At 48.6% G+C, this 10699-nt stretch overlaps 1 protein-coding gene across 1 annotated transcript; it reads left to right on the plus strand.

Annotated features, from left to right (window-relative positions):
• Positions 1-4273: 4273 nt before the first annotated feature.
• ANXA4 (annexin A4) lies at positions 4274-10366 on the plus strand (the record flags this gene model as incomplete). The annotated part of the gene is made up of 11 exons (XM_008948487.1): positions 4274-4349; positions 4788-4882; positions 5162-5275; positions 5453-5543; positions 6623-6702; positions 7077-7133; positions 7550-7643; positions 8154-8249; positions 8698-8756; positions 9898-10020; positions 10269-10366. Coding segments are annotated over 11 exons (945 nt in total), but the record flags the coding sequence as incomplete, so codon positions are not given.
• Between the last annotated feature and the right edge of the window lie 333 nt (positions 10367-10699).

The raw sequence follows: 10699 nt of genomic DNA on the forward strand, positions 1-10699 counted from the left end.
GGGGGATGGCGGAGCCACGGAAAAAGTGCCCCGGCGCTGGGCGTGGGGCCGGGCTCCGGCCGGGGTAAACGTGCGCCGAGGGAAAGAACGAGTCAAACAAGTCCAGTGTTTGCCCTGCGAGGGGGCGGGTCGCAGAGCGCTGGCTCTCCCCTCCAGATCCAGTGGGAGTGGCAGGGTCTCTATGCGCTAGGGAAGGAGACCCCCGTGCGTGTGCCCGTGCAGTTGTGGGCAGCCCTGCGGCCGGGAGCCGGGTGTCGCTCCGCAGAGTCAGGAGAACTTGGGTCACATTTGGATTGGCCAGGACACACGATAGCTTAAACCGGTTTTTGATACATTAAGGTTATTCTGGATTCAGCTTTTAGAGGACATTGATGTGAACTTACAACTGCCCCATTAGCTGATAAAGCCTGCCAGGAAAAGGTCACCCACAGAGAAAATGTAAATGATGGGAGGGATGCCTCACACACCTGCATTTGGTCATCTGGCCACAGGATTTTGAGCCTGTTCTGAGGCAGGTTTACTGTATCACCTAGCTCAGGCCTCTATTCTGGGACAAAGCAAGTGACATCAGGACAGGGATTATAGCCAGGGCACCTGAGCTCTGCAGCTGACTCTGCATCCATAGTTTAATTTTTCAACACACAACGTGTTGCTCCTATCCAGAAGCCGTTTACCTACACTTGAGCTGCACTCCAGGAAATGTGTTAAGCTGCAGAGCGCTGGCAAATCTCAATCCCTTCTCACCTTAGCCAAGGAAGTGCCTAAGAGAGTTTCAGTCATCTAATGCCTCACCTTGAGCAGTCCACAGGGACACCTGCAACCTGTGAAAGGCAGCAGGAGGGTTACCAGGGCAGGGACCGTTGCTGCAGAACCTGCTGAATGCTTCCAGTGGTAACTTCAGTGGCACCACATGCAGGAGTGTACTCAGAACAAACCAACCTGTTAGATCACACGGTGGGGCTAGCACTGCTGCCTTTTGCCCTGCTCTACTATTCCCAGTGATGCTTAAGTGGGATGAAGAAATCAGAATTTTAGAATTATTTGAGGTGACATTTCTGTTGTAGTTGGATATTGCAGGAGCATTTACCCTGAGCCCAGTACAAGCATCTTTTTCTCATGTTTTGGTTTCTTTCTGCCAGCTCATTTGCACTTAGAATTTTTCTGCCTCCCACTCCCTTTTCCTTGTTTATTGACGTTTCTGTTGCTCTTTGACTTGCTAAACCACCATGTTTAATATCCCTGCTCCTGTGTACAAACTAACTGAATTGGAAAACTGCATCACAAAAACATCTGTACATTTGAAGCCATGATTTAGTGCCTGGATAAAGCAAATAAAGTTGGCTTTATATTTCTGTAAAAGATTACAGAAGAGCAAAGGTCTAGGTCATAATTTGATTGCGGAAATCTATAATCAAGTGAAAGAAAGCAAACTCAACACTAATAATTTTCCATATGTTGCCTGTTTGCACAGAGTGTAATAAGGTACAAATGACCTGGAAAGCACTGGGGAGTGCCTGTGCCTAACACACCTACAGCAAACGTTGCACTGGGAGTTAACTTGCCTGAGCAGCACCCGCCGATGGTATCCCGGATTTGTCAGAGTCATGTGAAGCATGAGCAAAGACACTCCTGTTCTTGCACAACTGCCTGGGATCATTGGTAGCTGCTATTAAGCACCACAAGCAGCATTAAGGAGAGATGTCAGCCACTGGCATCACTGCTGCTACTGAAGGGCCTTGGTGGGAGAACCTCAGCTCGTGCTGCGTTGAACTTGAGTTGCAGGGAACTGAAACTTGTCCTAGTACTTGACATCCTGTCAACTGACCAGGGATATGGGGAAATACTTCAGGTGTGGTCATGTTTAGGCTCCATGCATGAAAAAAAATTGAGAAATAACCCTGGAGAGATGGCAAATATGCTTTTTTTTTTTTTTTTTTGAGTGTTTAACACTTGAACTGCAATCCTAGAAGGATTTACACATTGCGTCAAACTGGGGAGATGTTTTAGGTTGGCCATTAGGAAAAACTTATTCACTGAAAGGGTTATCAAGCAAAAGTGATTGAATCACATCCCTGGATGTGTTTAGAAATGGTGTAGATATTGTAGATATGGTGCTTAGGGACATGTGGACTTGGTAGAGTTTGGTTAAAGATTGGATTTGATAGATTTAAAGGTCTTTTCCATCATAAATGATTCTGTGGTTCCATGTTGAATGCAGCAGAATTTAATTTAAAGTGAAAGTAATTCTGTCCCAATTCTCAGGTGAAGTTATCTCCTGCATGCTCAGCTCCACCTGGATGTTGTCCCTGCCTCCTAGGGAGTACCAGTGAAGGCTGTCAGGACTGTGCAGACACCCTCACCCTAATCCACCCTCTGGCTCTCAGCGGGCGAGGCCAAGGCCAAGGTGCTCAGGAGGGAGTGGGGACAGAGTCTGTTTGGTTTGCTCCCAGGGCAATATTGTCTGCCTCCCCCTGTAGCATCATTCAGGTTGTCACACTGGCCAGACAAAAGAAATTTCTTGAATTACTGGTGCTGATCATGTGCTTGTGGACCAGATCCCTCTTCCAGACAGGGCCCTGGCCCTGCCCTGTGAGCAGCCTCCGTTCATTCGGTAGGAGGCAGGGCTGGGACCTCAGGGGTGCTGCAGCAGCACTCAGCAGGGCTGGCTGAGGGCTGCTCTTAGTCCTCGGGGAAAAGGGGCAGTCACTTAACCAGCCTCACTAGCTGGTAAGGGTGGGTATATTCTGTTAATTATTTGCTAGAACACTGACACTCCCTCTCTGTTTTATTACAGTTTCCTAACTGGCTGGGGACTCGGACAGTAACTGACTGAGCAGGAGAGCCATGGTGAGTGTGCATGTTCTCTGTGCCGTGCTGTGCCAAGCGTTTGTCTGATCAGATGGCAGTGGGGAGTAGCTCAGATATGGGTACAGCAGGAAGAAGACTGTCCTTGTCTGTCCCTTTGGGGGGGGGGACGTTATCACTTCTCTGCTTCCTCGTACTAGAGGAGAATGATCAACAGATAGAGGCTTTTCCGGTTGGGGAGTTGATGGAAAATCCAATCAGATATTGGTTCAAATAGCATTAATGTCTCCAGATAAACTTGCTGGGCCTATTATTCTTTCCAGGTTCAACTCACAAGGTAGCCATCTGTGTGGTAGTGATCCCTGCATCGCTCACAAAGTTCATCGCTGCCTGGCTGATGATTTTCATGAGAACAGGGGGAGCCTTGTAAGAGGCAGTGTAGTCCCACAGAAATGGTGTAGTCCCAAAAAAAGGGTCCTTTACCTGGTGTGCAAAGCCACCAGAGTTGATATTTTTGCTTTATTTTGGTTCTGCAGAAATGGATGGTAGCTGATACATCACAAATCCAGCCCCTGTGAGCTCAAGCAGCAGCAGTTTATCTATGATACAAATAACAAATTACATGTGATTGGTGACAGGATCTCACATCACATCAGTCCTTGTGTGCATGCTCCATCAGTTCTGGAATTCATGATACTAAGGTGGTCCTACATTTACATTTAAATTCTCCTCCCAGAGGTGTGGTTTTTAGTACTAAAGTGACCACTGGTTGTGTCAGGGACACCTCAATGTTTTGATCTTTGTCCAAATCTGTCTCTGGTGTATGTAAAGAAGCCAGAATGAGGCATTATCCACAAAAGCTGATGAAGTTTTACTGGTTTTAGATACTTCTCTGTTGTGTCTTGTTTCAGATTATTTTAACCTTCAAGGTCATTTGATCCTTTAGTCTTAAGGCCCTTCCACTCTTGCTGGCCTGCTTTCAGACTGGTTCATTATATGCTTGTTCAGCCTAAAAGTGTTTAACTGTCCTTCTGACATGAGTAGCACTGGACAGGAGGCAGGAGAAACCTCTCTGAGTAAAACACTGCACTGCTGGTGCCCTGTTCTCCAGAACGATGGCATGCTACTCCACGTGTAGTTACATGAAGATATTTTTTCCTTTTACTTGTGTCCCTGTGGCTTATTTCTAAGCTGCTCTAGAACAAACTGTTTCTCTTTAGGGTGGGATGGGAGACTGGCATAGAATTGTTTGGGTTGGAAGAGACCATCATCAAGTCCAAGCATTAATCTCACTCTCCCAAGTCCACTGCCAAACCATGTCCCTAAGAAATGACTCGTGTTTGGTGGGTGGGCTTTACTTGCTGATACTGTGTCTGCATCTTTTTAATGTGTGGGTTTTTTTTAATTCAACTTCACTGTATGTATTACTTTGAGTCTACCTTTCCTAACTCCTCTCTTGTGGGTTTAGGCAACAATCAAGGGAGTCTCAAGCTTCAGTGCTGAGCAAGAAGCACAGGCACTAAGGAAGGCTATGAAGGGATTTGGTGAGTTGGGCTCCCTCTACTGTTACACCCTCTTTTTCTTCCCTCTGAGCATTAGGAAAGTTTTGTCTGGTACTTTGTTGGAGGAGAAGTCCAGCCATTTGCATCATCCCACTGCCCTGTGAGGGCACTGAGAAGAATGGAGCCTGATCAGGCTGAGACTGGAACCCAACTGGAAATCCAGGTCTTTGCCACAAAAACATTCTTAGTGAGGTTCTTACCTTGCCTTTCCTGCCGTGCTGCTGGTGGGGTTGAGGCATTTCTGTACACTGATCTAGTCCCCAGTGCTGGTGAGAACTGGGTTGCATAAGGAACAGAAGAAGCTGAGAACCGGGTTGTGTAAGGAACAGAAGATGGCTAATGGCACACGCTGGACAGGACCAGAGCATGCATCTGGTTTTTGTGCAAGCAGCCTGACTGGTTTCCATTGATTTCTTCCAGGCACAGATGAAGATGCCATCATTGAGGTCTTGACCAAACTAAACGTTTCCCAGCGTCAGCAAGTTCTGATCACCTACAAAAGCACTATTGGCAGGGTAGGTGATCTTCAGAGATTCATCACTGGGGCTTTAACTGGGACATGCAGGCAGTTTGTGGGTATGTATCACTCAGGTGAAATGTGAACAACAGCCTGGTCTCCACAACAGCAAGGGCAGCACAAGCTTTCCCTGGCTAAGTTTATGCATGGTCTTGCTCACTTCAGAGCAACTGTTCATCCAAGGATGGTCGGAGCATGGAGAAAAGTGGTGACTGAGATCTCTGTTCTCAAAGACTGTATGCTGTATCTTCTCCTAACTCTTTTCTCTGTCCTCTAGGATTTGATTGATGACTTGAAGTCTGAGCTGAGTGGGAATTTTGAAAGGGTGATCGTTGGTATGATGACTCCTACCACCATGTACGATGTGCATGAGCTGAGGAGGGCTATGAAGGTTTGGAAATCTTCCTCTTATGTTGCTTAAGCTTTGGTCCATTTAGTATGACATGGCATAATTATGCCTTTACTATTAATTTTTTATTATTCACTTATATATAATTTTAAAAAGTAATCCTCCTTGCACACCCCAGCAGTTTCCATCCTAACCTTGGCTCTGCTTGGCCGTTCCCAGGGGGCAGGGACAGATGAAGGGTGCCTCATTGAGATCCTGGCGTCCCGCACCAACGAGGAGATTCGGCGCATTAATGAGAACTACAAACTCCGTACGTGGTGCAGAGCACAGCCCTTGGCAGGCTCCCTGGAAAGCCACCTCGGGGGGGGTGTGGGCACGTGAAGAGGAAGGAAAAGGGTCTGTTAGCCTGTGATGGGACAAATTGGCCGATACAACCGTTGCCATTTGCCCAGAGTTAAGTTCTGAGTTAAAGAGGTGTTCCCAGCAGGAGTGCTGAGAGCCTCAGGGACTGGAATTTCACCCAGAAGTTTAACTGGTGTAAATAAAATGGCATGAGGGGGTTACATCTGTCAGTGGGATGTCTGTCCATGTGGGGATCTTTTGCCAGTTTTATACTGCCTGTGCTTCTTAACTTTGCCCTGTAGCACTAAATGTGATGGCTGGACTGCTATGATGATAGCCAAGAAGGCCACCAGCATCCTGGCCATCCAGCACTAGTGTGACCAGCAAGAGCAGGGCAGGGACTGTCCCCCTGGACTCAGCACTGGAGAGGCCACCCCTTGAATCCTGGGATCAGTTTTGGGCTGCTCCCTCCAAGTAGGACCTTGAGGGGCGGGAGTGTGGCCAGAGATGGGCAACGAAGCTGGGGAAGGGTCTAGAGCCCGAGTCTTGGGAGGAGCAGCTGAGGGACCTGGGGTTGAACCTGAATCAAAGGAGCCTTAGGGGAGACCACCTGGCTCTCAGCAACTCCCTGACAGGAGGTTGGAGCCAGATTGGGCTCTTCTCCCAAGGAACAAGGGACAGGACAAGAGGAAATGGCCTCAAGCTGCCCCAGGGGAGGTTTCAGTTGTCCCTGAGGAACAATTTCTTGCCCTGGAGGGTTGCCCAGGGCTGTGCCAGGCTGCCCAGGGCAGAGGTGGAGTCCCCACCCCTGGAGGGGTTCCCAAGCCGTGGAGATGTGGGGTGAGGGACACGGGGCAGTGGGGACCTGGCAGTGCTGGGGGAATGGTTGGATCTGATGATTGCAAAGGTCTCTTCCAACCAAAACAATTCTGTGTAGAGCCCTGAGCACAGTTACCTGCTTACCTGGCTTAGAGCTGGCAAATGCTGTGGGCAGTGTGCAGGTGGTGGAGCTGTTGCTAACAGGTGTCCTTTGTGTGTGCTCTCTAGAGTATGGCCGTGCCCTGGAGGAGGACATTGTCTCTGACACCTCTTCCATGTTTCGAAGAGTCCTCGTATCCCTCGCCACGGTGAGTCCAGGCTGAGGGGTGGGGGCAGCAGCCTGCTGATGATGGACACGCCGCTCAACATCAGTGATGAGGAGTCTCAGGCTGGCTTTTATTTCAGTTATCTGGCATTCCACCTCAGCTGGGTGTCACACCCAGCTTCTGCAGGGAGAGGATTCCAGCTCTGGGCACACATGAGTGTCATGTGCTCTTTTTCAAGTGGCCCAGCTAAAGTGGATTGCTGCTCCTTTCAGAAGGATTTGCAAATCATATCTGAGCCATGTTTCACTGTATTTGTAAGCTACTGCCCAGTTTTAAGGGTCCCAGTACCCATTTGCAGGACTTGCTTCCATTAATTGCTCTGGTGAACTGAGCTTTTCGTCCTTGTATCTCTGCAGGGCAACAGAGATGAGGGAACATATGTGGATGCTGCCCTTGCTCAACAAGATGCTCAGGTGTGTAGGGATTTGCTTCTGTGCAAAAATTGTCTGTTCTTGTACATGTGATGTGTGGTCAATCCTTGCTTTTTCTAGACCTCATATTTTTTCAAGGTAGAACAGTAAACCTGAAGCTCTGCTAAACAGCAGTGCCCTAAGTGGAGACCTGGGCTATAGTCCCAGTTTGGGCCCTTACAGAAGCCTCTTCACTGTCCTAACTCAGGTGGTGAAATGAGGATGATAGTTCTGGCCTCCTTCACAGCTCTGGGATGAGATGGCTCCAGACAGGCTGGGAATTTGGAAAGGGTGATGACAGTTGAGAGTTGCTCTGCTTGGCCAGCAGTGCCGAAGCCCCAAGGAGGTAAAAATCATACCTTACATACACCTCACCTTCTCAAGTAGCCTCATTTTTTTTCATTCATAATGTCTTCAAGTGCCTGTATGAAGCTGGGGAGAAGAGATGGGGAACAGATGAGGTCCAATTCATGGCCATCCTCTGTACACGGAACAGATATCACCTGCTAAGAGGTAGGACCCTCTGCAATCTCCTGCATTTTTTCCTTGTTTAAGGACAATACTTTTGTGGGAGCTTTGTACTTGTTCATTAACTGATCCTGAACTCCTCCTGAGACAGCAGGTATCCTAGAGCCCAGCTGCGTTCAGTTCTTTAAGACAGTTTTATTTCCTTCTGAGACAAAAAGGGACTTGAGAAAAACATCAGTACAACTTGCTTCAGCCTGTGAATTTAGAGATGATGAAGTGTGACTCCCATGGGGGCAGAGCTAAGCGTTTAAACTGCCATCATTAACTGTCAGTTGTTGAAAACATTACCAGTAATGGTAGGCCAATTAGCAAGACAGTTGATAATGAAAGTTAATTATTTCTGTGGGGTGGCCCTGATTTAGCTTACAATGTCACAGTGGTGGTACCATGGTCACATGGAGTGTGAGGAGCTTGATCTTGCCAAGTGATCCTTGGTGGTTCACAGGCTGTGTGCCCTGAGGCGTCTCACTTGTTCATCCTGGGTCTTTCTCCTAGTTTTTGATGCCTACAGAGAGATTGCTAACAAGGACATCACAGACAGCATTAAGTCCGAGATGTCGGGAGACCTCGAGGATGCTCTGCTGGCTGTGGGTGAGTGCCCTGCTTTAAAGCTTTTTCTACAAAGCAATTAAATAATTAGAGATATTGTATTGTGCCCTGACTGCCCGATTCCATCACTTTAGGGGCAACATACTGTTTGTCTTTTTTTCAAGCTACAGAATTTTACTCTTTGCAGCTAGAATGGGGTGGGAAGGTCCGTGGTTTATGGTACTGTTCACTTTCCCACGGGACAATTCAGCAGTTGACTTTTGCTGTCGAAGCAATAAAGCCTTAAAAAAAGTTTGCTGTGCAGTGAGCATGGAGACGTCAGTTCAGAAGAAGCCACTGACTGGGGATGCCTGCGCTGTGCTCGCCGTTTGTTGGCCCTGAACTGCATCTTTACAGAGTAAACACCTTTGCTGGGAAAGTGCTGTGAAGGTTTGGAAGATCTTCACAGTTTTTATTGACCTTAATTCTCTTGTTCTTCTCTCCCTTACAGTAAAGTGCATGCGAAATAAACCTGCATACTTTGCTGAAAGATTATACAAATCCATGAAGGTAAAGAGCTTTTGCTGTGAGGTTGCTGTTCTCTCCGCCTTGCCCTTCCACGCTCAAGTCAGAAACATGACAGTCGAGTGTCTGCAGAGGGACATGGCCAGGCTGTCATCCATGGGCTGAGGCCAGTGGGATGAGGTTCAACCAGGCCAAGGGCCAGGACCTGCCCCTGGGTCACAACAACCCCCTGCAGGGCTCCAGGCTGGGGCAGAGGGGCTGGAAAGTGCCCAGCAGAAAACGACCTGGAGGTGCTGGTCAGCAGCTGGCTGGAGAGAAACCAGCCCATGCCCAGGTGGTCCAGAAGGCCACCAGCATCCTGGCTTGAGTCAGCACTAGTGTGGCCAGCAGGACCAGGGCAGGGACTGTCCCCCAGGACTGGGCACTGGGGAGGCTGCCCCTTGAATCCTGGGGTCAGTTTTGGGCCACTCCCTCCAAGCAGGACCTTGAGGGGCTGGAGCGTGGGCAGAGAAGGGCAATGAAGCTGCTGGGGAAGGGTCTAGAGGCCAAGTGTGGTGAGGAGCAGCTGAGGGAGCTGGGGGTGCTGAGCCTGGAGAAGAGGAGGTTCAGGGGAGATCTCCTCACTCTTGACTCTTCTTGAAAGGAGATTGGAGCCAGGTAGGGGCTGGTCTCTTCTCCCAAGGAACAAGCAACAGAATGAGAGGAACCAACCTCACGTTGCACCAGGGGAGGTTCAGGTTGGACCTGATGATCAATGTCTTCCCTGAAGGGGCTGTGAAAGCCTGTCCCAACCTGCCCAGGGCAGTGGTGGAGTTCCCATGCCTGGAGGGTCTCAAAGCCATAGAGGTGTGGTGGTGAGGGACATGGGTTTGTGGTGGACAACCGGGCAGTGCTGGGTTAATGGTTGGACTTGATAATCATAAAGGTCTCTTCCAACCAGAATGAATCTGTGATTAGATAAATTATGCCATTGGATGGTGGAGAAACAAGTCTGAACTTTTATATAGGCCTCTTTTCTCAGGCAACTCAGAGCACTATTCTTACCCAGCAGTGAGCTGCTGGTGGATCACTCCACTAATGCAAAAATTCTCTAATTAGGAACAGATCCCAGGTGGTGAAACCTTAGTGTCTCTCCCTGATTATCAGGAAGGTTTTGTGGCTGTACATGGCTGCTTTATTTCCACAGGGCTTGGGAACAGATGACAACACACTGATCCGAGTGATGGTGTCCCGCTCCGAGATAGACATGCTGGATATCAGGAGGGAATTCCTGACCATGTATGGGAAATCACTCTACTCCTTCATTAAGGTAAGGGCTTCAGCACTGGAAACAGGGCTGGATATGCTCAGCACCCCAAAGGAGGCAGGTCTTCACTTGGATATTTGAGGCGGTAGAATTAAGGGGACTCCACATTTATACACTGAAAATGTTCCTGGATGTTCCTAGTTCTTCAGCTGTTGAAAAGGGTACAAACCCTGCAGCAAAGTGCATGTGCTGGGAAGAACCCAGCCTTGTACAGGGCTGTAAAACTAATGCTGTTTCTTTCTCCTTTCTAGGGAGACTGCTCTGGAGACTACAGGAAGGTGCTGCTCAGGCTCTGCGGTGGGGAGGATTAGGGGGTGCCTGGTGTGCTGCCTGGACGCAGCTGATCAGAAGGATTTCTCCCTTCCTAAATTTTTCCCAAGTATCTTACTCATTGCTAAGAGCATTGACTTAGGTTAGTTAGTGCTCTGGTTAGATAATGGCCATTCCAGCTGATCCTTTTGATAAGCTTTTATGCTTGAACACCCATTGGTCTCCACTTTGGGCTAGGAAGGCCCATCTTAAACAGAATGCTGAAACCAAATATGTAAACGTTTAAGTGCTTCCTGACAAGCAGTGCCTTTGCCATCCCATTCACCAGGAAAACTTACCAGCTGAAGCAAACTGGGATGTAGAACTTGAGGGGCTGCACAGGGGAAACAAACCTTAGCAGCACCTGGCAAGT

The sequence above is a fragment of the Merops nubicus genome, unplaced genomic scaffold, assembly GCF_000691845.1.
Source record: "Merops nubicus isolate BGI_N331 unplaced genomic scaffold, ASM69184v1 scaffold2391, whole genome shotgun sequence".
In the NCBI taxonomy this organism is placed as follows: Eukaryota; Metazoa; Chordata; class Aves; order Coraciiformes; family Meropidae; genus Merops; species Merops nubicus.